General features: G+C 44.0%; 1 protein-coding gene, 1 long non-coding RNA gene and 2 gene segments (V, D, J or C); 1 reads left to right on the forward strand and 3 right to left on the reverse strand.

Annotated features, from left to right (window-relative positions):
* Window positions 1-98: 98 nt before the first annotated feature.
* On the reverse strand, window positions 99-1,413 carry LOC110156522 (Ig kappa-b4 chain C region-like). The segment is given in 2 exon segments: window positions 99-501; window positions 1,239-1,413. Coding segments are annotated over 2 exon segments (489 nt in total).
* Window positions 1,414-3,009: 1,596 nt separating this feature from the next.
* On the reverse strand, window positions 3,010-6,371 carry LOC129410128 (uncharacterized). Its single transcript, XR_008632744.1, has 3 exons — window positions 5,531-6,371; window positions 4,753-4,833; window positions 3,010-4,648 (listed from the first exon to the last, which is right to left on the reverse strand). It is a non-coding gene; the product is annotated as an uncharacterized LOC129410128 (long non-coding RNA).
* A 5,711-nt stretch (window positions 6,372-12,082) lies between these two features.
* LOC110160834 (Ig kappa-b4 chain C region-like) lies at window positions 12,083-13,787 on the forward strand (the record flags this gene model as incomplete). The annotated part of the segment is given in 2 exon segments: window positions 12,083-12,218; window positions 13,305-13,787. Coding segments are annotated over 2 exon segments (468 nt in total), but the record flags the coding sequence as incomplete, so codon positions are not given.
* Window positions 13,788-14,943: 1,156 nt separating this feature from the next.
* Window positions 14,944-26,802, reverse strand: part of LOC110156491 (F-actin-uncapping protein LRRC16A-like) — a 49,741-nt gene continuing 37,882 nt past the window's right edge. The window contains exons 29-39 of the mRNA XM_020920690.2: window positions 26,196-26,351; window positions 25,246-25,306; window positions 24,022-24,239; window positions 23,749-23,864; window positions 22,062-22,374; window positions 21,460-21,645; window positions 20,965-21,019; window positions 20,611-20,895; window positions 20,410-20,508; window positions 17,378-17,533; window positions 14,944-16,973 (exon numbers count right to left, since the gene is read on the reverse strand). Of these exons, the coding sequence (XP_020776349.2) occupies window positions 16,861-16,973; window positions 17,378-17,533; window positions 20,410-20,508; window positions 20,611-20,895; window positions 20,965-21,019; window positions 21,460-21,645; window positions 22,062-22,374; window positions 23,749-23,864; window positions 24,022-24,239; window positions 25,246-25,306; window positions 26,196-26,351 (1,758 nt within the window). The 3' untranslated portion in view covers window positions 14,944-16,860. The remainder of the gene's footprint in view (window positions 16,974-17,377; window positions 17,534-20,409; window positions 20,509-20,610; window positions 20,896-20,964; window positions 21,020-21,459; window positions 21,646-22,061; window positions 22,375-23,748; window positions 23,865-24,021; window positions 24,240-25,245; window positions 25,307-26,195; window positions 26,352-26,802) is intronic.

Consider the following 26,802-nt stretch of genomic DNA (forward strand, 5'->3'; position numbering starts at 1 on the left):
GATTTTAACTGAGATTTAAAATTAAAAAAAGGAACAGACAAAACAAGTGGACAGAGCCGAGTGCAGTTTTTTTTTTTTTCTCTGTGTTTTTATTGAAGTGAAGTGGAGCTGTAGCTGTAGAGGCGTGAGCTGACAGCAGAGGGCGCTCTGCAGGCTGATCCCAGTGACTGTGTCAGTGGTGGGAACACTGCAGTGTGCTCAGTGTGTGGGACACTGGACTCTGGGAGCCCTGGCTGGCCTCACAGCTCACAGCCACGCCCCCCTCCCTCCACTGCTGTGCGGGGAGCGTCAGGCTGCTGCTCCAGCTGTAGTGGCCGTCCTTTTGCGGCACCGCGGGGCTCCGGCTCTGCTCCCCGCCCGCACCGCCACCGGACACCTTCCAGGACACGCTCCAGTCTGACGGGAAGCCCTTGTTGGCCAGGCACACGAGGGTGGCCTTCCCCTGGGCCAGCTCCTCTCTGGAGGGGGGCAGCACCCAGAGGCTGGGCTCCACTCGGCCCACTGTGGACACACACACAACACACACTTACACACACTGAAGGGAACATTTTTCATCATATTTGATACAATATGTACATTTTGTTCCAAGGAATTATCCAGAAAAAGACAAAAGGTGGCTTTTTTTTCCCTTTTTAAAAAAAATAATAAAAAACACCTGCAACTGTGTAAATTATATTATGTTTAAATAGTTTTGTGGAACATTTCAGGCAAAGCAAAAACATTTTAGCAATTTTCAGATGGTGATCCTCACACCAGTAACACTTTGACTTTTTTATTTCCAAAAATTAAGGCAAAGCTACATCGAAACCTGTGAATTGTTCTAGAATAGTAATAAAACATTTCACAATAAAATCAACTTTTCACCTGAAATGAGTGAAAACAGAACTGAGAGACTCACTGAAGCTGAACAATGGAAGTTTCAGAGCTAAAGATACATTCTAGAAAATCTCCAGAGTTAAACGTAAAAAGAAAACTATATACACATGTTTTTCTTTTCAAACACTCACATTTTTTTTTTTTTTTCAATTATAAACAAAAACTTAAATGAAATTAAATGTAACCTTGAACCTTGAAATGACTGTGGGGATGATAAGAAGACACTGCTCACCCAGAACTCCAAACAGTATTTAGAATAAAACAGAAAACAATCAAATGATGTCAGGCTTCAGAAATAGAAACAGATGAATCACAAACTAAACCAAAGTGTCATTTAAAATGAACATAAAGAGATGACTTACAGTTGAGCTCCAGTCTGGTTCCTCCACCGAACGTGAGCCACAGTGATACAAACTCATGGAGTGGTCGTACAAAAACCTGCAGCCGCTCAGAGAACACCACAAAACCATTCAGCTGTACAGAGACTGATAAACAACTGACAAACAGCTCACATTTACACATTTAAACTGAAAAACACTGTTCAGAAGAAGATGACAATGTGCTTGCTGGGAAAAATGAACAACTCTAATTATTTTACAAAATTAAAATAAAGTCACAGCATAATCATGAGAATAGTTGATTAATATACTGTCAATTGATATGGTTCAAAATAATATGAATAATGTAAAGATCAAATCTAGACTAAACTAGAAAATAACTAGATTAAAACCTGTATTTAATTTTAAAATACAACAGTGAAAAAAACAAAAAAACAAAAAACACTTCCCTGGTCTTCCAAAAAACAATTTGAAAATGGAAGCAGTGTTGGTCTGATTGTGATGACACAGACCCTGCAGCTGTTCAGGTGCGCTCCATTTCTGTGTGGGAGATGTTATTTGTTTTGCCTCAAATGTTCCCAGTAAACATATCCATCTAGCATTTATTCTTTACAGGTGTTTTTCTTGCTCCAAAACACAGTAATTCATTCATTGTGTAGGGCGCCTCTCCACAGATCAGGGGCCTCATTTATAAAACTTGCTTACGCAAAAATCCTTGCGTAGTCGCTCTCTACGCCAACCGCGATATTTATAAAACTCGACTAAGGCGTGGCTCTTGGCTTAACTCTACGCCAACTCGGAACTTCCTGTAAGCTCTACGCAAAGTCTGGAGACACGGGGAAAAGCGACACTCGTGGAGAGAAGCAGAAGTGAACAGAGTTTGAGGAAGTGTTTGATCAGAAAATCCATGTATATAGAAGAATGACCTTCAGATTTGCGCATTTAAGTGTTTGGTTCACCAAAACACGGAGAAGGGCTGTTTATTCCACTCATTATTCTCCACAATATTATACATTTGAAACTCGTGCACGAGCGCGGCCACGTTCCCGGACCCGGTGTAGCGCAGAGTCTCCCACAGTCCACACCGCGACCATAGACTTCTATAGAAACACAGACTGTGACCAACACAGAGGACGAAATAATGACCCGACCTGTAAGAAAACTCTTCCCTTGGACACTGTAGGAGCCAGGCTTTGATTTAATGAACGCAACTTTAACACTTTTACTTTAGTCTTTATGCACCGAGCGCCAGAGTGACCCGAGTTTGCGGACAACACAAAGTCTACTGCCCGAACCTGACCCGAACCAAAATCTTTCCGACATTTTTGTGTAATGGGGAACTCTTGCACATGAGAGCTGCTCTCTGACTGTATGAAGAACAGAATAATGCCCGTGCCCGTCCCGACCCAGACCCACACTCACAGAGGTCAGACCCACACTCACAGGTGAGCAGTTTGGATGTTTCGTGTGGACTTTCATTGGCAGAATAACATCTGTATCTGATGTGTTTCGTGCTAAATCTGTGTCCTCGTATCCTCGTATCCGTCACTCGCTCCTTTCCCTCTCCAGGGGAGGGCATCTGAATCTCTCGCACGCGCTCATAATTTGACCATTCAGATCAGCGCGTGCACGTATCTACGTATATGTATATACACATATACATATATATATACAGGGCCAGTCCCCACACACAGACTTAAAAATATAGCGATAAAACTCTTGAAACAGCGAAAAAACACATGGTCTTTACTGCAAAGATGTGCTGCCTAAATATTATAAAATATGATTAAATGAACAGACGTTGTCACTTTTAGTTTTGTATTTATTTATTAATCCTTGTTTAATAAAGTCTTTAATAAAGTCTTTGTCGTGATCACGTGGTGCTGCGTGGAGCGTCCTCTTCCCTCTGTCCCACGTGTCTCGGTCAAACCCACTGCTCATGTTTAGGGAAATGCAACACGAATAGCACAAGGGATCATGAAAATTTGTGGGCTCAAGTAGATACTTAAACTTTAATATGCACATAAAAAAAGTACAAAAATGTATGTGCATGACAACATACCGGTAATACATAAATCAACAGTTCAATATGTGTTCAGTTAAAAATGTTACATTTTAATTGTCAACACTGCATTGTCATGTTAACTTGATACACAACAAGAGTTCAACATCTGTTCACGGTTTAAACCTGTACAACTATTTACATTGTTGTCTGAAACTGTCGGCTGCTTAGTTGATTTTTCTGCTGAAATACAAGTAATATTTGGTATACTGTGACCTTCTTTAATAAGTAATTCATTTCAGTTGTTTCTTTTTCTTTCATTCAGTGCTGTCATGGATTTAACTGAGGTTGCAAATTACATAACCCTGCACAAATAGTTACAATCTCATCGACACTTTGCAACCTACCAGAGAAAACATGACACAAAATGTTAAAACCTTTCAGTCTTCGTATTGCTCTCTCAACGTGAATTCTGACATTTGCTAAGCGACGGCCGGATGTCACCTCACGTTCAGACAGCTTCTTACGTCCACGTGTGAATGCAGGAAGAGCGAGACGCACTCCTGGAGGCAATAGATCCTGGATGGTGAATCCGTGATCTGCTAAGATCTCATCTCCAGGTATGAGGTGATGAAGAAAACCACAGTTCTTTGTGATGTATTTATCACTGGCCCTTCCACCAAAAAGTCTGGATACAAACATGACATAGCCATTGGGGGTATACAGTATAGGAGTTTGTATGTGTTATGATGTTTGTAATTGCTATAAGTTTGTGATCTTTTTCTTAAGTTCTTTGTGTTTGTACAAAGACCTCTGTACAGTCAGTAATGCATGTGGCTTTAGGATAATGTTTGTGAAATGTCTTGGGCCTGATTCTGTTCAGTGAATGCCTGGGCAGCCAAACAATTACCTTTTCCCTCATAAACCTGGCAAGGATTGGTCTCCAAAATGCAAATACTTTAGATGCCAAGGTTCTACTCACCCCAAACCGTTTCCCCAAGTCAGTAAACAATAAACCCAGACGCAATCTCATTAAAACAAGCAAAACTTGTTCATGGATGGCCAATCTGGTATTAAGAAGTGGTTGTGAGCAAAAAGTCAAAACGACGTGCAGAAGTTGCCAGAAACTGTCAGCGCATAAACCAGTAAAAAACACAAAGTCTTTCTCATTTAAATGTTGTGCTGACACTGACGGTGTAAGATCTGTTTGAGTGCCACAGTCCTTCATCGCCGGCTTGTTACTGTAGCTGAAACTGTAATTATGGTCGATGTGATCTGGCCACTGAATTCCAACATCACACGTCTGCAGAGGCATCTCTGTGACATCTGTTTCCATAGCTTCAGGTTCAGTTTCAGGTCCAGGTTCAGTACTTGAGTTCATGTGCAATGGCTGAAGACATCTTCTTTTGGGAGGAGGTCTAGCTGATGCAACCTAAAGGGGAAAAAAGAGAGCTGTGTATTAGTTAAACATGACAATGAAGCGTTAAATTAACAACATGCGATGTGGCAACATGGCTATGCAAGAGATCTACTTACACAACAATCATAACCCATGGACAAAACAGGATATGGATTTTCTGTTGTAGGTTGTCCATCAGGAAAATGTATCCCACACGCCTTAGAAGTATTGAAGATAAATAATTAGCAATGCATTGGTTATACGTGCTTCAAATAAGTGTGCACAAGACAGCACTTTAAATAGCACTCTGCACTCTTATTTAATGTCAAACATGCACAATTGCACTTTACCATCCTATTTATGATGTCTGAAGGGGGTTTATATAACTGCATGTAACTTTATATAACTTCTATATAACATAAAAGTAGATTACAGGTCATACAAAGCAGTAATGTCAGAGCTGAAATCATATTTGCACTTGAAAACGCTCAAGCCCAACGCACATGGCGAAACATTTTGGACAAACATGGAACAAAACAAGAAACAAACCATCAAACCATTTTGATTACACAGAACTAGGGGTGTAACGTACAAAAATTACGGTTCAGTCGGTACCTCGATTTTGAGGTCACAGTTCAGTTCATTTTCGGTACAGTATGGGAGCAAAATGCAAAACCATTTGCTTGTTGTTTATTTGTATGTTTATTAAATGAAAGATTTGTTTGAACATTATACAAACATGTGTTCTATGTTGGCTGAAAATGTTCCGTCGTGTGCCTTGGGCTTCAGCGACACGAAAGCCACAGCTTTGCTTTAGCTTGTGGCTAATGATCTCGCCAACAGCTCCCGCTGTTCCCTTGTATGTTCCAACCACTCCATGCAACCTGTGGCACACTGAATCAAAGCCAAACTTACCACACTATTCTTGTTTGGCTCGAAGCCTTGTCGGTTTATGTATTTCAGCCACTTCTGACGCAAATCTTGGTCCTTCACTCTCCCAGGCAATCTCTGCCTCCATCCGGCCGTAAACACGGACTATCAAGGTGCAACAGCGGCTTGGGAACTTCACACACGCTCTTGTTCCAGGCCTGTCATTTCACACTGTTGTTAAAACAGCCCAACACACAACAAGATCTTCCCGGCATTACTGAACACACGCACTTGAACAATATAGAAACTGAACTCTAGACGGACTTTGGCGAACATGTAAACAACTCCCGCTACGGCCTACACACTACTACTCCTGCTACTTCCTTAGCCGCACAGCACCGCAGGAATGGCGCCGCGGCTTCACTTCCGCTCTACTTCCGCGTTTTGCGGGATTTGTCTATAGAACGCGCCAAGACGCCAGCGTGCTTACGTCAGTGCGCACGTGCGTGCTGTTGTTATTTTTGTTGCTACGTGCATCTTTCAAACATTGCAATCTTTGCAAACTTTGGTCGAGACCAGAAAGTGCGCAATTAAACCTACTCTGAACTTTTCTACGGACACCAGCCTCATCTTTGGGATATTTCTACAAAGACAGCTTCTGACCGTCCCCTGATTCGGACTCCACGACTCTCGGGAGGAAAAAGCACAGGTTTGTGACATATTTGACTCGGTACAAATGTCAGTAACGCGCCTTACAAAGCTTTTTAAACCGGGATTAAAATGGCGGCTTTTTCGTTTTTCTTGATACAAATTCACTCAAATCAGCTGCAGAGAAACGCCGGAGGTGCACCCGCGTAGGTTTAGTCCTGGTTTAGTCCTGGTTTAGACCTGGTTTAGTCCTGGTTTAGACCTGGTTTTAGTCCTGGTTTAGACCTGGTTTAGACCTCCTGGTTTTAGACCTGGTTTAGTCCTGGTTAGTCCTGGTTTAGACCTGGTTTAGTCCTGGTTTAGACCTGGTTTAGACCTGGTTTAGTCCTGGTTTAGACCTGGTTTAGACCTGGTTTAGTCCTGGTTTAGACCTGGTTTAGTCCTAGTTTAGACCTGGTTTGGTTCTGGTTCCTGATTTAGTTTTGGTTCAGTCCATATATGGTACAAAAGTTGGGCATCTTGGCACAGTTCTTTTGGTGAGAGGAAGTGAAAAGTACTACAGTAGTCGTGTCATGTTTTACATTTTAAATGCAGTAATATTGTAATGTAACGAATTACAACAAGTTGTACATCCACATTACAGTTTTGAAGTCACTTGCGCAACAGTTTTTTTTCACCCACTGAAAATTCATAAAAGAAGCGTCATTTATAATCCAGTGAGATTCCTGAACATAGACAAAATCAGATTTAAACTGTTTGGCTAAAATAAATAAAACTTTGCATTTGGTGTTAGTTCACAAACCCCCATCACGGAGAAAGAAGATAGAAAGATTCCAGATTAAAGTAGTAACTCTAATGAACAGAGAGAAACAAAAGAGAATGCTCTAAGTTAAACCCTTAGACTCGCTCAAAGTACCTGCTGTCTGTATATGCATTTTTTTCTATTAGAGTCAAATCGAAAAATGTTTTAATAAGACTCTAAATCAGTCACTAACAACAGTCATATCTTCATAAGAGAATATAGTTGAACCTGAGAACACGAAGCACCAAACCAGACGTCCTCTTCTGTGGAACCCACGTTAATAGTCACTTTTTTGATTGAAGGAGACAGCTCCAAGCCACTGATGAATCCTCTTTCTATCTTTAAGTGGTGCGTCCTGTTGGTTCTGGTGTTTGACACAAATGTTTCTTCCCACAGGTCTGTGTGAGCCAAGACCCAATAGTGCTCCTGGCCCCCGGGCCTTCAGGCCCCCAGACCTCCAAACCTCCACATCTACAGATCTACAGATCTACAGACCTCCACATCTACACATCTACAGACCTCCACATCTACAGATCTACAGACCTCCACATCTACACACCTCCACATCTACACATCTACAGACCTCCACATCTACACATCTACAGATCTACAGACCTCCACATCTACACATCTACAGACCTCCACATCTACAGCACATCTTACTCTAAATCACAAACAGACACTAACACACATCCCCATAAACTCACGCACACACAAATTCACACAAACACACACTAACACCAGCACACTCACACAAACACACAAAGATTCACACACAAGCACACTCACACACCACTGCTCCTGCCACGCCTGCTGCTGCTCCTGCCGCTTCTGCTCCTGCCACGCCTGCTCCAACCGCACCCCTGCCCGCTTCTCCTACCGCGTCTCCGCCTGCCACTCCTGCCGCGTCTCCATCCACCGCTCCTGCCATGTCTCCGCCTGCCGCTCCTGCCGCGTCTCCATCCACCGCTCCTGCCATGTCTCCGCCTGCTGCTCCTGCCGCGCCCGCTGCTCCTATCGCGTCCCCGTTCGCCGCTCCTGCCACGCCTCCGCCCACTGGTCCTGCTGCGGCCCCCGCCCGCCGCTTCTTGCGCCCCCGCCGCTCCTGCCTCACGCCCACCACTCCTAGTGCGCCCACGCCCGCCTCTCCTGCCGCGCCTCCACCCGCTGCTCCTGCCCCGCCCGCCGCTTCTGCCACACCTGCTGCTCCCGCCACACCACCGGTGCTCCTGCCGCGCTCACGCCCGCGGTTCCTGCCACGCCCGCTGCTCCTATCGCGTCCCCGTCCGCGTCTCCTGCCGCGCCTCCGCCCGCCTCTCCTGCTGCGCCCACGCCCGCCTCTCCTGCCGCGCCTCCGCCCGCCGCTCCTGCTGCGCCCACATCCGCGTCTCCTGCCGCGCCTACACCCGCCGCTCCTGCTGCTCCCCCGCCCACCACTCCTGCCGCGCCCACGCCCGCCTCTCCTGCCGCGCTCACGCCCGCCTCTCCTGCCGTGCCCACGTCCGCGTCACCTGCCGCGCCCACGCCCGCCGCTCCTGACACGCCCACGCACGTCTCTCTTGCCGCGTCTCCATCCACCGCTCCTGCCATGCCTCCGCCCGCTGCTCCTATCGCGTCCCTGTCCGCCGCGCCTTCGCCCGCTGGTCCTGCTGTGGCCCCCGCCCGCCGCTTCTTGCGCGCCCGCCGCTCCTGCCTCACGCCAGCCACTTCTGCTGCGCCCACGTCCGCGTCTCCTGCCGCGCCTACACCCGCCGCTCCTGCTGCGCATACGCCCGCCTCTCCCGCCGCGTCTCCATCCAGTGTTCCTGCCACACCTGCAACTACTATTGCGTCCCCGTCCTCCGCTCCGCCGCCCGCGGGGCCTGCCGCGGCCCCCGCCCGCCGCTTAAGCCACGCCCGCCGCTCCTGCCACGCCCACTGCTCCTATCGCGTTCCCGTCCACCGCTCCTGCCATGTCCCTACCTGCTGCTCCTGCCGCGCCCACGTCCGCTGCTCCTGCCGCGTCTCCACCCGCCGCTCCTGCTGCGCCCCTGCCTGCTCCTTCTGGCCTGTCCTCTCCTCCTCCTCCTCCTCTTCCTCCTCTTCCTCCTCTTCCTCTTCCTATGCCCCGCTTCGCTTCTCTCGCCAGGCGCCCCAAGACCTCTACGCCTCCTCCTACTGTTTCCCTCTTTGCTGCACCTGCCATGCCCCCGCCTGCTGCACCTGCCATGCCCCCGCCTGCTGCACCTGCCATGCCCCCGCCTGCTGCACCTGCCATGCCCCCGCCTGCTGCACCTGCCATGCCCCCGCCTGCTGCTCCTCCTGTTTCTCTTCTTTCAGCTTGCAGATCTTTCTTGTCTTGGGTTTTGTCTTTTCTGAAGCGCTCGTCCTTCCTTCTCCCTCTGCTTTCTCTCTCTCTCTCGCTTCTCCTTTTCTCTCTCTCCTGCTTCTCTCTCTCCCTCCCTCTTCTCTCTCTCCCTCCCTCTTCTCTCTCTCCCCCTCACTCTCTCTTTTGCTTCCTTTCTCTTATCTCTCTCTTTCGCTCTCAGTCTTCTCTTTTTTTCTTTCTCTTTCTCTCTCCCTCCCCCTCTCTCTCTGTCTCTCTCTTCCTCTCTCTCTCTCCCTCTCTCTAATCTGCTGTCCCTCCCTCCCTCTCTCTCTCTCTCTCTCTCTCTCTAATCTGCTGTCCCTCCCTCCCTCTCTCTCTCTCTCTCTCTCTAACTCCCTCTCTCTCCCTCCCTGTCTCTCTCGCCCCTTCTCTCTCCTCTCCCTCCCTCCCTCTCTCTCTCCTCTCTCTCTCTCTCTCTCTCTCTCCTCCCTCTCTCTCTCCTTCTCTCTCTCTCTCCCTGTCTCTCTCTTTCTCCCTGTCTCTCTCTCTCTCTCTCTCTCCCTCCCTCTCTCTCTCCCTGTCCTCTCTCTTTCTCCCTCTCTCTCTCCCTCCCTCTCTTCCGTTCTTTTTCCTCCCATCGTGTCCTGTCCTGTCGTCTCCTTTTTCCTCCCCTCCTTGAGTCGTCACCTTACCGTGGTGGAGGGGTTTCGGAGCCTGAATGATCCCAGGAGCCGTGCTGCTGGGGGACGGCTCACACCAAGAACGGCTCTCTCCCTGTTCTCCTCCTCCTCTCCTGTTCTCCTCTTCTTCTCTCCTGTTCTCCTCCTCTTCTCTCCTGTTCTCCTCTCTTCTTCTCTCCTGTTCTCCTCTTCTTCTCTCCTGTTCTCCTCTTCTTCTCTCCTGTTCTCCTCTTCTTCTCTCCTGTTCTCCTCTCTTCTCTCCTGTTCTCCTCTTCTTCTCTCCTGTTCTCCTCTTCTTCTCTCCTGTTCTCTTCCTCCTCTCCTGGACGTGTGGATCTTCAGTTCTTCTGTGTGTAAAAATGAACCTGTAACAGAACTTTTCTCATGTACAGAACCAGAAAGGACAAAATCCGGGTGGACGTGTTTGCAGTTTGACAGAGAGCGAGAGACGAGGGGATGAAGAGAGAGAGAGACCTCCTGGTGAAGACCTCTGCCACAAATCAAATCTTCAGCTGGACTTGGTGATTTTTATTCTTTATTCATTTCATGTTTCTATTTTTCACTCGTCTACACTGGACTTTTCAACACGTGGACAGTCTGAGATCAGCTTCATAGTCATTGATTTTCATGCTAAGAATCACGTGGACAATGTGTTTTAGAACTGGGATTGTGTTCACTACGTCCACATTTGAAGCGTCTGGACGAGAAAAGAGCACAGGTGAAATTCAACTGAACACGACACAAATCTGATATCAACACTTCCATTTCTTCCATTCCACTTCTGTCAGTGTGTTTACATCAAGTCCACTGGAATCCAACTTTATACACAGACTTAATACTGTGAGCTGTTTAGACGACTTTAAACAGGACTAAACCAGGTCTAAACCAGGACTAAACCAGGACTAAACCAGGACTAAACCAGGTCTAAACCAGGTCTAAACCAGGTCTAAACCAGGACTAAACCAGGTCTATACCAGGTCTATACCAGGTCTAAACCAGGTCTAAACCAGGACTAAACCAGGTCTAAACCAGGTCTAAACCAGGTCTAAACCAGGACTAAACCAGGACTAAACCAGGTCTAAACAAGGACTAAACCAGGACTAAACGAGGTCTGAACCAGGTCTAAACCAGGTCTGAACCAGGTCTAAACCAGGACTAAACCAGGACTAAACCATCTCCTACCATCAGCTTTAGAAAAGTCCCAACGCTCAGTGATAGACTAGTGAACAGTGTATCTCCCTCCATCCAAACAAAAGACATGGTTGGACACTCAGGCTGCTCCAGGTGGTAACTGTACCTGTTGTGAACACTACTACACACTAACTCGATCATGGACATTAACTCAGGTCAAAGTTTGGATATTAGGATATTCATTCATTGTAACACCACTTATGTAGTGTACAGACTTGAATGTCCATGTGGTCGTTTTTACACAGGCCGAACAAAACCAAGCTGAAAAACAGACTGAACACAAACAGGCTGTAAGGACCTGGAACCCCCTGTATCCTCTGGCCGTGCATTACAAAGAAGCCAACCATGGCAGCTGGAAAAGCCTCAAAATCTGTGCTATTGAACATATTAAAGAAACAATAAGAGGAGGAGATAGACTGAAAAAATGATTACAGAGAGAGTCCTATAACAGTGAAAAAGACTCGTACAAAAACCTCCCTCAGAGCAGTGCTCTGTGAGAAGAATCTACACATGAAAGCATCCAGCTTCATTTACTTTAATAATAATAATAATAATAATAGTTTTATTATTATTATTATTATTATTATTATTATTATTATTATTAGTAGTAGTAGTAGTAGTAGTAGTAGTAGTAGTAGTAGTAGTAGTAGTAGTAGTAGCAGTAGTATTTTCTTTATTACATTCATGCATTCGAAAATTCATTAAATTTTAATTGCTTGCAAAAAATATGTATCTTATACTGATTGCATTTTGTTATTTATAGTTTGTTACATTATACATGAAAAACCCTCCTGTTTATATTTGTGAATTTAAATCCCACTCAGAGTCACTGTGTTTTGATCTTTAAGGGTTTTGTTCTTCTGGGCCCCAACTCAATATGTAGAAAACATTTTGTATTTAAACTGTGAGGAACATGAACATTCTGATATTCTGTGTTTGTACTCAGACCCTGACCACAGCGTGGCTGACCATGTGCCCCAGTCTCTGTACAGCTGAATGGTTTTGTGGTGTTCTCTGAGCGGCTGCAGGTTTTTGTACGACCACTCCATGAGTTTGTATCACTGTGGTGGACGTTCGGTGGAGGAACCAGACTGGAGCTCAACTGTAAGTCATTTCATGTTTCTTCTCAACTTCAAAAACTTGTATATTTCTTTGAATACTCTATTCATTTTTACTTAAAAAAACAAACAAACAAAAAAAACCTTCACACATTTTTTACAAGTTGGTAAAGTAAATCTAATCTAAACTTCTTCCATCTTTGAGGTTTAACTTTCTAGTTCTATATTTATTTTACTAAATTGAATGATTTCATTTTATTGACACCACTGTTCAACAGCTTGGACACCTTCTTTTTCATGTAAAAATAAATTCACTTAACAACTTTCTACATGTTATAAACACACAGAAGATATCAAATGTATGGAGCAGGACATCTGGACGAGGATGAAGGCTATTAAAACAAACAAACAAACAAACAAACAAACAAACACAAAATTAGAATATAAAACAGGTTTGGAGTTATTTTGAGTTGTTTTTTGTTAAATACATTCACATGTGTCATTCAGAGTTTAGATGCAGTGTCCACACTTCTGGCTGGTCGTGTGTGTGTTTCCCTTTTATCCACTGCACTATTGGATTCAAAGACACTAAAAGACTCTAAAATAAAATGTAAAATAATAAATGTAGTTTAAGTCAAAATGCCCCTGTTGCAAATTTTAAAATACCTTTAGCTCAGAAACCTTTTTGTCCTTCAGCTTCAGAGGAACTTCTGCTTCTGCTGCAATCTCAAAAATACTATTCATAATCATATTTCCAGTGTACTTTTAAAGATTACTTTTCACACCACTTACTTTACCACCTTACTTCACAATGGAGTGTAGTTATAAAGTTACAGTTTGAATCAGTTCTTGATTTAATGCAGAATAAATTGTGGATAATGTAATATCGTCTGCCTTTTTTATGTTTTTATTTTTATTATTATTATTATTTTTTTTTAATATTACTATTATTATTTTAATAAATATTACATCATCTGTCTGTATCTGTTGCTCCTCTGGTGCAGAGCACTGTTGGGGTCTAAACCCTTGTTTATTTCAGTCTGTGTTTGCCACTGTTGGGCTTGTGTATCCGTTCATTTTACTCTTTTCTTTCTAGTTTTTCCACTGAGACCCAGTTTATTTTGTTTTTCAGCATTTGGCCGAGTGGAGCCCAGCCTCTGGGTGCTGCCCCCCTCCAGAGAGGAGCTGGCCCAGGGGAAGGCCACCCTCGTGTGCCTGGCCAACAAGGGCTTCCCGTCAGACTGGAGCGTGTCCTGGAAGGTGTCCGGTGGCGGTGCGGGCGGGGAGCAGAGCCGGAGCCCCGCGGTGCCGCAAAAGGACGGCCACTACAGCTGGAGCAGCAGCCTGACGCTCCCCGCACAGCAGTGGAGGGAGGGGGGCGTGGCTGTGAGCTGTGAGGCCAGCCAGGGCTCCCAGAGTCCAGTGTCCCACACACTGAGCACACTGCAGTGTTCCCACCACTGACACAGTCACTGGGATCAGCCTGCAGAGCGCCCTCTGCTGTCAGCTCACGCCTCTACAGCTACAGCTCCACTTCACTTACTGCAGCACAGCACACAGGCCTCTGTCCCAACTGGAGCTTCTGCTCCAAATAAAGAGCTGTGCATCAAAAGCATCTTTGTGTCTTTACATCATTTCAATGGAATTCTTCCTTTTTTCTATCACACACTTTAGTGTTTGGAATAAATGTAGGTTTGAGGTCAGGTTATGAGGGTTGGCTTTTCATTCACATGCTTCATATGTGTATTTATAAATCCTGAATGTTGTGAATAAATCCATGAATATATTCATCAAGGAAATGGGACAAATCTTTGTTGAGGGTAAGGTAGGGCTTCAGGCTCTGAAGGTGGAAAGAAAAGCTTTGACTTCAATATTTAGCTGCTGTTCATTGTAACATTTTTAATTGACTCTGTATCATTTAGGGAATACGGCTTTTGTTTGATGTGTAAGAGCTGTATGAATAAGGTTTCATATAGTGTTCATATTTCCAACTCATGAATAATGGTTTTAGATTGTTTATTTAGCTCCCATTGTTAAACTGACTGCGGTTAGGCCTTTCAGCTGGTCAGTTTTGTTGGAAAGTATTATTATTGTTATAATAATAATAATAATAATAATTATTATTATTATTTTGTAGTAGTAGTAGTAGTAGTAGTAGTATACACTTTTTTTTTTCATGAATCACAATCAAAAACTAAATACAATTATTAAACAATGAACACAGTATCTGCAGTGTCTGTGTCAAACTCAATGAAGTGTGAATCGTTTCAGTTCAGCCTGAGGAGGTTTTTGTAAGAGTTTTTTCACTGTGTGATCAGTGAGCTGCTACTCTGCTGACAGTAATAAACTCCTGCATCTTCAGCCTCAAATCCACTGATGGTCAGAGAATAATCAGATCCAGAACCACTTCCACTGAAACGACTGGAGACTCCAAAGTGACGAGAAGTAGCATGATATATCAGAGACTTTGGAGGTTCTAAGCCTTTCTGAAGATACCAGGCGAGATAATTCTCTACACTTGAACTGGTCTGACACCTGAGAGTAACAGAGGCTCCTTTGTCCACAGCTGCAGCTTTAGGAGTCTGAGTCAGGCTGATTTCTCCTGAAGAACCTGAAAAACAGAAGAAGAGTTATTGAGATAGACCCCGCAGGTGTCCAGAGGAGCAGTGCTGTGGCCCTGATGTCCTCACCCCGAACCAGGAGCCCCAGGGCCAGCAGGAACAGTTTCAGTGTTTTAGGATTTAAAGGTTAAATTGAGCATTTATTCCGTCTGGTGTATTATTATTTTTTTATTCTCATCTTCATGTGCACAAATAAAAATGAATCATATTGTGTTAGTAAAATGTCCATGTTTGTGTTAATATTGTGGTTTAGATGTATCGTACTTTGGAACAGCTTGAATAAAAAAATAAAAACATTTAAATGACATCAATGTGTAACTGTAAGTGAATGTGTTTAATAAGCATCAGAAACCAGAGCTGAACCTTTCAGGTGTTTGTAGAATCATACAACAATACAGGATTTCAGAGTCTGTATTTTGATTATAGAACAGTTTCATTGCATTTATTAAATATAAAAGACAAGGACCAACTCATTTTCCCGTTTGGACACATGTTTTGTCTCTTTCTATGGACCTGTGCTCCTTTTGTATTTCAAAATCAACGACATATTGATGAGATGGAGCAATGTTACTTTCCTTTCATTCATTGAGGCAAAGAAAAGTTATATTTTCAAAGCAGATGAAATCAGAATCTACAACTTCTGCTAAATCAGTCCATTATGGTCAGATGGTGTTAAAACAAAAATCAGATTAAAGTCTAACCTGTGTAACAGAGTTTAGACAGAGAAGAGCCTCCTGTTACCTCCAGCCCCCAGAGAATGTTGATGACATCAGCTGCCAAGTATCAAAACTGGACTAAACCAAAAAGCACAAACCACATTTACACCACTTTTTTATTGACTAAATAAATGCACAGATTTGATCTCAGAATCCACCGTCACCTCCAATAAAGATTAAAGATCAGATTACACTCCTCATAATCAGACTAAACTCTTATCATAATCAGATTACATACCAGTAAATTCCACTTTCCATTTACACATAACATAGGTACATATTTACACAATAAAGTTTGTACAAAAAATGTAAAAAAAAAAAAAAAAAAGTAAAGTAGCAAATGTCTCTGATGGCCGCAGGTGCAAAAAGTACAAAAGTAACTGATAAATACTAAAAATAGTTTTAATATACTTATCTTTGGTAGCCATAGTCTCAAGGATTGAAAATGGACTAAAGAGGATTAAATCAGGACTAAACCAGGACTAAACCAGAACTAAACCAAGACTAAATGGTGCCTGAACCAGAACTGAACCAGCACTAAACCAGGACCAAACAAGGACTGAACCAGGATAAAGACAGGACTAAACCAGGACTAAACCAGGGACTTAACCGAACCTGAATGGGGCCTGAACCAAAACTAAACAAGGATTAAACCAGGACTCAACCAGGATTAAACTGGGACTAAACTAGGACCAAACCAGGACTAAACCAGGTCTAAACAAGGACAAACTTAACCTATACATTTGTGACTTTGTGGTACAACACTAATCACAATTTTGTTCTTAAAACTGTGTTAAAGGTTGTAACACTGTAATATTCACATGATCAAGTTGTAAACAGGTGAGAGAATTTTAATAACATAAACAATCATAAATAAACTCATCAAAAACTTTGAAAATAAGAATTCCGCCTCAGTTTTGGAGATAATTTGTTCAGTTGCTGCTTAAAAAGTGTAAAAAAGCTGTAAATATTTGGTGAAATTGGCTTTATCCAGTGAAAACAATGCTCAGTTGTATCTCTGTTATAATCACTCAAACATTTCACAATAAATGGACAGTTATTGATCAAATAAAAACAAAAAAAAGTTACCTGTATATTTAGGGATGAGTACAAAATGCTGAGTTCAGGTAACTTATAAAAGCTCTTATAAAAATGATTTATTTTAAAAGGTGACACAGTTCAGAGCCACGCCCCTCCTCTGCTCCTCCTGATTGGTCATTTGTGCTCCTCTAGTCCTCTGATTGGTTAGGTTTGTTCCACAGCTCCTCTGATTGGCTGATTCTTCTCCTGAGGTCTTCTGATGGGTTAGATTGGTTGGTTCTTTTCTTCGGCTCTTCTGATTGGTCAGTATCTAACTCTCTGCTGTTTCATTGTGCGCCTCGTCCTCCTCTGACCCACAGGAGGCGCTCTGCTCTTCCTCTGCACCGTCTGAGTCAGAGCCGCACGGAGGAGACCCAGAGAGAGCTGCAAAAGACATGAGACCTGTCATCCTCTGCACCATCTGCTCCTCTGACCCTCTCCTCTGACCCTCTACATCTTCTGACCCTCTACATCTTCTGACCCTCTCCTCTGCTCCATCTGACCCCCTCCTCTGCTCTTCTGACCGTCTCCTCTGCTCTTCTGACCCTCTCCTCTGCATCCTCTGACCCTCTCCTCTGCTCTTCTGACCCTGTCCGCTGCTCTACTGACCCTCTCCTCTGACTCTCTCTGCTCTCTGACTGACCCTCTCCTCTGCTCCTCTACATCATCTGACCCTCTCCTCTGCTCTTCTGACCCTCTTCTCTCCACCTCTGACCCTCTCTTCTGCTCCTCTACATCTCTGACCCTCTCCTCTGCTCCTGAGTTTTTTGTTTTTTTTTGTTTTTTACCATAGTTTGGGAGTGACTTGGCTCTCTCTCTCTCCTCTTTCTCCTCAGATTCTGGACTCTGGTTTCTCTTCAGAGATGACCAGGCTCTGCTGTCGACGCCCACATTTCCCATGGTCACCGGGGACTCGAACGCATCACTGTCGCAGGCACACTCACCTGACAAAACAAAACACTCATCTATCATCAACAGTCAGGAACATCAGGAACATGTTATCTCTAACATTTGGACAGAATACAAATACAGAACAAACTGAAATGACGTGATCTCATTAAAGCTCCTATATTACACAGAACTGACTCTTCTGAACTCCAAGCATGAGTAACCCTTCATTATTGATCTGTCTACATCTCCAAAGCTCCAAATGCTCTCTTCCACTTTGTGATGTCATACAGTGGTAGTTTTCAAGTGAACAGCTTTTTACCTTTAGTTCAGTAGAGACGGGCAATTCCAGGACTGATTTTGTCCAAATGATTCTAGTGAAGGTGATTCTAGAGACTTTAAAAACATGGGGGGGGGCTTCCTGTATCACCACATGACATCACAAGGTGGAACAGAGTGTTTTCAGTTTGAGAACAGGACACAGAATAAATATGCAGGGTGTGAGGAAACATCAGAAAATAGTGTGATATGAGCTTTTCAGGATTCTGTGTCCTCTTATATTTTCATCAGAGAGCTCCAAAACTCAAATCCACAAATGTTTTGTTTTTTTGGATTAACCTGTGGAATAACTTCTTGGGTTCGTTGTTAAAGACGGTACAGTAAAGGACGGGGCTCGGGTCACTGGATCGGAGGACAACAAGCTCAGACGCTGGATCAGGGAGCACAGTGAAATCAGGAAACGAGGCACAGACAGAATTAAACATGATGGAGTGTTCCTCCTTTCACACAACTAGGACACCGTCCTCCAGAGAACATGGGGTGACGGGAGGCGTGGTCAGTCTGAGCGACCTGCCAGCTCCATCAGGCTGACCACGCCCACAGGAAGTAACAACAGCTGACTACGCCTACAAGAAGTAAATGGTCACATTTTTCTATAGCGCTTTTCCACCTTCAAGGCACTCAAAGCACTTTACAACAAGGAACCACTCACCCATTCACACACCAGTGTACGCAGACACTGTAGGCAAGGTGGGTTAAGTGTCTTGCCCAAGGACACAACAACAGCACTCATCTGTGGGAGCTGGAATCACACCAGGGGGTCAGTGGATCTGACCGCTCAACCTGTGATGTTTATGTCGAGAGCTGGAATCAAACCACCAACCTTCAGATCAGTGGGCGAATGCTCTACCAACTGAGCTACTGTAACAACATCCGACCACGCCCACACGATGTAAGAACAGCTGTCCACGCCTACAGGAAGTAAACAACATCTGACCACGCCCACACGAAGTAAGAACAGCTGACCACGCCTACAGAAAGTAAACAACATCTGACCACGCCCACACGAAGTAAGAACAGCTGACCACGCCTACAGGAAGTAAACAACATCTGACCACGCCCACACGAAGTAAGAACAGCTGTCCACGCCTACAGAAAGTAAACAACATCTGACCACGCCCACACGAAGTAAGAACAGCTGACCACGCCTACAGGAAGTAAACAACATCTGACCACGCCCACACGAAGTAAGAACAGCTGACCACGCCTACAGGAAGTAAACAACATCTGACCACGCCCACACGAAGTAAGAACAGCTGACCACGCCTACAGGAGGTAAACAACATCTGACCACGCCCACACAAAGTAACAACATCTGACCACGCCTACAGGAAGTAAACAACATCTGACCACGCCTACAGGAAGTAACAACAACCGACCATGCCTACAGGAAGTAACAACATCTGACCACGCCTACAGGAAGTAAACAACATCTGACCACGCCCACACGAAGTAAGAACAGCTGACCACGCCTACAGGAAGTAAACAACATCTGACCACGCCCACATGAAGTAACATCTGACCATGCCTACAGGAAGTAACAACATCTGACCATGCCCACAGGAAGTAAACAACATCTGACCACGCCCACAGGAAGTAACAGCTGATATACGACACATCACCACCAACACCGGGGATAGTTCTGAAGATGCAGCAGCAGAAACATGTCCTCAAGGTAAATACACTTGACTGTATTGAACCCAGGAAGTTAAAGTACATAAGAAGACAAAATTAACATTGGTTTAGAAATGGAACAAGCTCCATTCTTCTGCTGTATTTCTCCAACCACACCCCAACATCTGGGAGGGCATCTGACACAACATAAAATGTGCAGATTAGAGACTAGAGACAGCATATATAATTAGGGCTGGGTATCATTAAGAAGTTGCCGATACGATACATACCTCGATACACAGGCCACGATATGACACAAATCTCGATACAGTGCACTTGATTCGATATATATTTCAAATCGATTTGATACAGTTCAATAAAAAATAAAGGCTAAATCATGGCTGTGATACTAAAATTCTTTGTTAAACCACTTCTTGTGCAAAGTTCATATGAAACACAAACATTTTAATCCTCAAAATAGAGTCAAAATGTCAAATGTGTCACATAAATGAGTTTCCTTCCACTCCACAAGCAACAAAACTGTAGCACTGTAACAAAATAATTTAGTAAAACACACATAAAAATACTCTTGCTGATATATCGATACAGTAGCCCACGATATTGATACTGTATCATCACATTAAATGATACGGTATATCGATATTCCGGTATTTTTGCACACCCCTATCTATAATTCTCCTGTATATCTACAGTCTGTGGTTTAGGTCTGTTGGTTGGGGTTGTCTCCATGTTGCCTAAAACTCTTCCCCCGTCACAGAAGTCCTGTGATTGGGCCACCACTGCTCAGGTTAGATTTAAAGTGTACAGCGGTAACATCACAAGATGGATTCTTGTGAGTTTATGATCACACAAATATCATGAGAATCCATCATGCTGTGCAAGGTTAAAATCCCCCTGATCACACATTTCCTTGATAATTCGTGTTTTATTTGTGATTATTGTGAGTTTGAGCACTGACTGTCGACAGGAGACGTCACAGACACAGACACTCCACAGTCCTGCTCTGAAGGCGTCCTCTTCAGACGAGGAGCGGGAAGTGGAGGGACCGGGAACTCCTCTGGGAAACAAAGACAGTTTAGACCTGGTTTAGTCCTAGTTTAGTTCTATTTATTCCTTCTTTAGTCCTGGTTAAGTTTTGGTTTAATCCTGGTTTATTTACCCTGCAGACTGACAGTTGGACTGGTTGGACTTTTGGGTCCACTGGAGATAGAAGTCCTGGCTCTAGATCTTGGGGCTGGTTCTGGTCTGGACTCTTCTGGATCTGATGGTGGCGGGGCATCTGGTTTATCTTTGGGGGCAGATACGAGTGGTGGGGCATCTGGTTTATCTTTGGGGGCAGATACGAGTGGTGGGGCATCTGGTTTATCTCTGGGGGCAGACACGTGCGGCGGGGCATCTGGTTTATCTCTGGGGGCAGACACGTGCGGCGGGGCATCTGGTTTATCTTTAAAGCACACAGGAGTTAGAGAGAGGGTCAAAAATAAGACATTTCAGAGCTGCTCCTGCTTCTCACCTGGAGCTTTGCTCTTGGACTCAGCTTCAGCCACTTCAGGTCTGGTCTTCTCAACCTGAAAAACATTTCATTATAGTCTTTAGTCTGAAGGACTAAAGGGGGATGTGAGAGATATATATATATATATATATATATATATATATATATATATATATATATATATATATATATAACAAATATATTTTGTAACTACAGGACAGCTTTGTAAAAATACAAGGTTAATATTATGAGACATTTTTTGGCCAGTAAATCATCTTTTTACACCAATTTATCGCCCTAAATGGGACCTAGGAAGAAGCAATATCTTGGAAGCTGATCCCATCCACCAACGTCTTCAACATCTGCACTGATATTTGATACCAGTATCGTGTCAGTGCAGCCCTAGTCTATTCCTCAGTATCAAAATTGAGTGTGAATTTTTTTATCAGTGACAACACAGCACTGTGGTTGATAGTGATGTCTGCCACAGCTGCCCTGGGACAGTCTGGTTCAAACCTTCTGTGCTGCCAGTTTGGCCTTCATCTCAGCCATCAGCCCCATCCCCAGAATTGGCACCCCCATGTGGCGCGGGACGGGAGGGGCTGGGAGGGCATCCGGCTTCTTCTCCTGTCTCTGGGGCTCTGGTCTGGTCTCTGGTCTGGGCTCTTCAGATTCATTTGTATGGTTCTCTTCTGCTGGTTCCTGGGTTCAGAGGGTGACATGGGCAGCAGATATGACATATATAGAGGTAATTCCGTAACAGTTACACAATAGTTAATAGTGTAGTTACTAATACAAATCAGTGACATCAGATTTAGTTAAATGTAGGATTAAAGTGTCAGATAAAGTCGTTCCTTGTGTGTAAACTGGCTTGATGTGAGTGAGAACCCTGGCAGCAGAGTTTTGGATGTATTGAAGCCTGTCCAGAAGCTTCTGGAGTATCCCGGTCAGGACTCTGCTGCAATATTCCAGGCAGGAGGCAATGGATGAGTGGATGAGTGTTTGAGAAACCGAATCCAGAAGAGATCAACAGAGGCAGGAGATGTTGTGGAGGTGGTAAAAGGCAGATTTTGTGTAACATAGGAGATTTAAGTAAAAGTAATTCAAACTCCCCTCACCTCCTCCTGTGATGTGGCTCTGTGCAGTTGGTGGTTGGTTCTGGGGGACTGATCTGGAGACACTGGAGGAGACACTGAAGGTGAGACAGGGGACAGCCCCTCCCCTGGGACACTAGGGGGCAGAGTGTGAGGACCAACAGGGTGCAGTGTGGTGTTCAGAGCAGCAGGGGGCGGCGTGGAGGAGGCTGGAGGACTTATGGCCCCCGAGCCGTGGGACTTTTCGGAGCGAGACGTTCTGGACTTTATGTAGTTGAAGAATCCACTCTTTCGTTTCTTCTCTGGGTCCTGAGAGTTTGATTTCACCAAAGGACGTCTAAGGAAGAGATTTAAAACAGTTCAAGCACAATTCTGCAAAATGTACTTTTCAAAGCTTTAAACCATCTTCTAGTTGTTTCCTTCTCAGTGACCCCCTGAAGTTGTGTGTTAAATGATCCATGTTTGAGTCATCTTAATGTGTCTACTTTTAAGACGCCATTGCTCCAGTCTACCCCCGTTTTTACCTCCACAACCCACTGCGATGTCTATGCACAACTGGATTTTCTTAATCGGTGACACATGTAGGATTCAACAGTGTCGTGAAGTCAACAAATGAAAAAAAAAACACTGTTCAGTAGAGTCCCTCTGTGGTGCGAGGTCCATTAGTGGCTGCTCCAAGTACTGCAGCTCTGGGAGCATGGGCCCAGAAAGAATTCTCTCACAGTGCACAATGCATTTATGGAAATTCAAAGTGGAATTCTTATCTGCAACATGAACACTTAAAAAACATCTCAAAATGCCTAAACACTTTGTAAACTTTAGCCTAGCCCACTTCTTGAGCTCGCACTAGCTCCGCTCTAGATACTTTCGCTCTGATTGGTCAGAACTGGTTATGTGGTGCATGTTTCTGGCATCACATATTGTTCTCTTTCACAATCCCTCCTTAATAGGAGCTGAGGAAGGATTACAGAAGAAAATTTGATTTTTTTGAGCCCATGCTACAGTGAGCACAGGCCATTGAAAACAATAACAATCTACATTGGGTTCACCTTCAGATGTGATGATACTTAACAGCATGCGGTGCTCTGTTGTGATGACGTTTACGGTGGCCTCAGTTTCCATCATAAACTGTATAAATAACTGGAATACTGTGGCTCCTCTCTGTACCTGCTGCTGTGAGCCTCGTCATTTTGGTCTTAAAATGTTCGTATTAACCCACGACACATGATCCTGGTGTTTTTATTTCACTATTATGGCCTTTAAAAAATTCCTATTCCTCATATGAAGCCTGGCTCCAGATTCGGTCCTGTAACCGTGAGCATCATGAGCTTCATATGAGCGGAGCTGAACGCTGTGGGTGACGTCACACTAACTTAGTCCACTTCTTTATACAGTTTATGGCTCCCATTGGGCACCACAGTTTTCTAAGGAGGAAGACAGCGGACTTGTTTCTGTTTAGATCTATATTAGGATTTTAACTGTGAAAATGAAAACATAATGGTCCTCGTGTGTCATCGATTATAACTACAGAGCACACACAAGCACTATATGTGCTTTAAAAACTTTATTTGAAACAGTTTGCAGTGGTCCAAAGTCATTCTTCACTTACCTTATGCATTCAGAGCATCCAAATGATTCACCACGATGAGTTTATAAGCACAGTGTGTGGTGTGTGTGCTCACTTTACACAAATACATGTGTGTGCTCTCACTTGAAGCTGAGTTTGGAGACGGTTTTGTTGAAGAATTCGTCAAATCCTTCGTCCAGTTTCTCCACTAAGCTGTTGTGCTCTAAATCCACAACACCAGCAGAGGGCGCCACCACACGCTGGAGAGAGAGAGAGAGAGAGAGAGAGAGAGAGAGAGAGAGAGAGAGAGAGAGAGAGAGAGAGAGGGGGGCACAGAGCTCAAATACTTGGTACTTCATAGACCTATTTTGACCTATTTGTAAAGCCACATGCCCGTCAAGGTAGGCAGTTGAATACCTTGACTCTTGAGGGTCTGGTCCGTTTCTTAGGTTTGGGTCTGGTCTTGGTTTGGTGCTCTAGAGTCTGGACTTGGACTGGGGGCAGGTCAGGGGGTGGGGTTTCATCGTGACGGACAGACACTCTGTCCAGTGATGTCACAGCGGGAGGAGGAGGGGGTGGGTCTTCGATGTGAATGGGGACTTCCTCCAAAGCTTTGTCCAGATCAAACTCCATCTCTGAGAGCGACGGATGTGAGGAGGAGAGAGTTACACACAGCTTTACTTATGCTATCCTCATATACACACACATGCATGCACACACACACACACACACACACACACACACACACACGCATGCAAACACACACACACACGCACGCACGCACGCACGCACGCACGCACACACACACACACACACACACACACACACACACACACACACACACACACACACACACACAGAGCTGAGTAAAGTCTGACTTGAGTAACACAGAAAACTTTGAGGGTTCTGCTCAAATACCATTGTTTTTGTTTCTGTTTGTAAGATTAAACTCTGTGAAAGAGTCAAACTTTGATCTGAATACTGTATTTTTCGGACTATAAATTTTTTCATGGTTTGGGTGTTTCCTGAGACTTATACTTTGGTGCAATGCGCGAGAGGCTCTTGTCTTGTGTGTGAGTATCTGCTGCTCCTGTTCCTCCTGTACTACTGTCACTTCTACTCTACTGCACATGTCTCCTGCAGAAAGAGCCTCTGTTCTGTTGTTTATGCTCTAGTGATGTGAGGAACTGTTCATATGTGACGTTAACAGTCTGTTGTTCTATTCTGTTCAACTGTTATTACTAGAACTTGACTTTCAACAGGAAATGTCTGTTCCTGGTCTCTGATTTTGATAAAATACATTTCGGTCAAGAATGCGACTTATAGTCCGAAAAATATGGTATATTTAAACTGAGTCATTTGACTACAGCCAAAGAACACAGGAGAAATAGTTTTAATACAGTTAAACCAGTTACATTAAAAATGTGTCAAATTGGACCGGGCGGTACACAGCTAAATGCTGTTAATGTTTGCGCCCAGTGATTTGATTATTGGTAACATCATAAACCTGATTGTTTGAGATAAAAGCACATAAAGTCAAACAAGTCACAACATCTCTTCTCAGAATTCCATGTTCCTGAGGAGCACAAGGACGCAACATCTTTTTTTTTTTTTTTTGAGTTTGTAAAACAGCAAACTCACCAAACGCCACAGACACCGGCCTCAGCATCCGCACCAGGATACTCTTCCTCTTGGACTTCATCTAAGCAGGCAACAAACAACTTAGTTTGTGTTAATGTGAGACAGAACAAGTCCCCAACATGACTCGGGGGGAGAGATGGCTCTGGGGTGGGTCTGGAGTGAAATGTGTCATTTTTCTGGTAAACTGACACTGGATGTTAGATGTTTTATCAACATCTCTGCCCACATGGGGAACTGAGGCTCCAAAGAAAGGGCCAAAAAGATCACATTTGGTCTGAGACCATATTTGGGATCCACATGAAAGCTCAGAAAAAAAGTGTGAGATTGTTGTCAGAAATGGTCATTCTCTCAAATATTCAGGTTCAACAGTTAGTTTGTAAATATCTGCTTGGAGTAAATAGACCTTGGACTTCAAAAATTGAAAAAATAAATAAAAATTAATTAATTAATTAATTAATTATCTGAGCGGCAACCAAATTTGAGATTTGAGACAGCACCCTCCCTTAATAAAGATACCCAATGTTTAACAGATTTAGAATCTATGACCCAGAATCTACTATAATACACATTTTCAGCTTCCTAGCTGTATTTTTTATGAAGTTCTAGTCTCTCAAACATGATTATAAATTAAGATTTCCGAAAAAGTGAACATGGCCCCAAAATTTCAACGGGCCATAACTCAGGAAGGACTCAAGGGATTGAGCTAAAATTTGAGATTCTTTCATTTGTTAATTTTAGAAATAAAAAAATAATAAAATCTGCTAAATCTGAGATGGCTCATAGCGGAGATTCCTTGAAAACAGCTGATTTCATATGGACTGACCCTTCTTCCTCACTCTTTTGCATCTTTGAGTCAATATGAGGTGGTCAGGTACACACGAGCACAAGGCTGTAGAGCAGAGCCTCCACCAGCAGGGGGAGTGGTGAGACGTTAGATCTGTGTGTCGTACCATGTTGGAGTCCATTTCGGCGCAGTGCTTCCTGTCCAGAGCCACTTCCTCTTCCTGTTCGTCTGCTTCCTGTTGTAGTTCGGTTTCATCGATGACCTCATGCTCTGAGGGTCGATCCTGCTCCAGAGGGTGACCTTTGACCCTAACGTGCTCTGCCTGAACACAGTAGAGACAGACACAAGACTGAAGTACAGATATAAGAATATGAACATGAATATGACATAAACATGAGGCTCTGTACACGGCAGAGATGGTCAAATTACACCACCAATCAAAAGTTTGGACACAGCTCCTCATCCAGTGTTTGTTTCCTACATTTATATGCTTACAGAAAACACCAGATTGATGTTTTGTGATGACAATCCATTTTCTGTTTCTAGCAGTTTGTGTCAGTGGTAAAAATCAGTTTATTAGCTGTATTTTGTGTGATTGTCTTGTGTCTTTTATCACTTGCTGCGTTGGCTTACAATTTTGGTCTTTACAAAGTTTTGGAAACACACAGTATCACTCAGGTTTAAGTTCAAGTAGCAGTCCTTTCACCCTCTTCTCTGGAGGTAACTGTCCTGCTCAGCACTGGAAGTCACAGGTAGTGTCCGAAGAGGTCCTT

Source organism: Boleophthalmus pectinirostris, unplaced genomic scaffold, assembly GCF_026225935.1.
Source record: "Boleophthalmus pectinirostris isolate CB_2022bp ecotype Guang Dong unplaced genomic scaffold, ASM2622593v1 HiC_scaffold_21, whole genome shotgun sequence".
NCBI classification, from domain to species: Eukaryota; Metazoa; Chordata; class Actinopteri; order Gobiiformes; family Gobiidae; genus Boleophthalmus; species Boleophthalmus pectinirostris.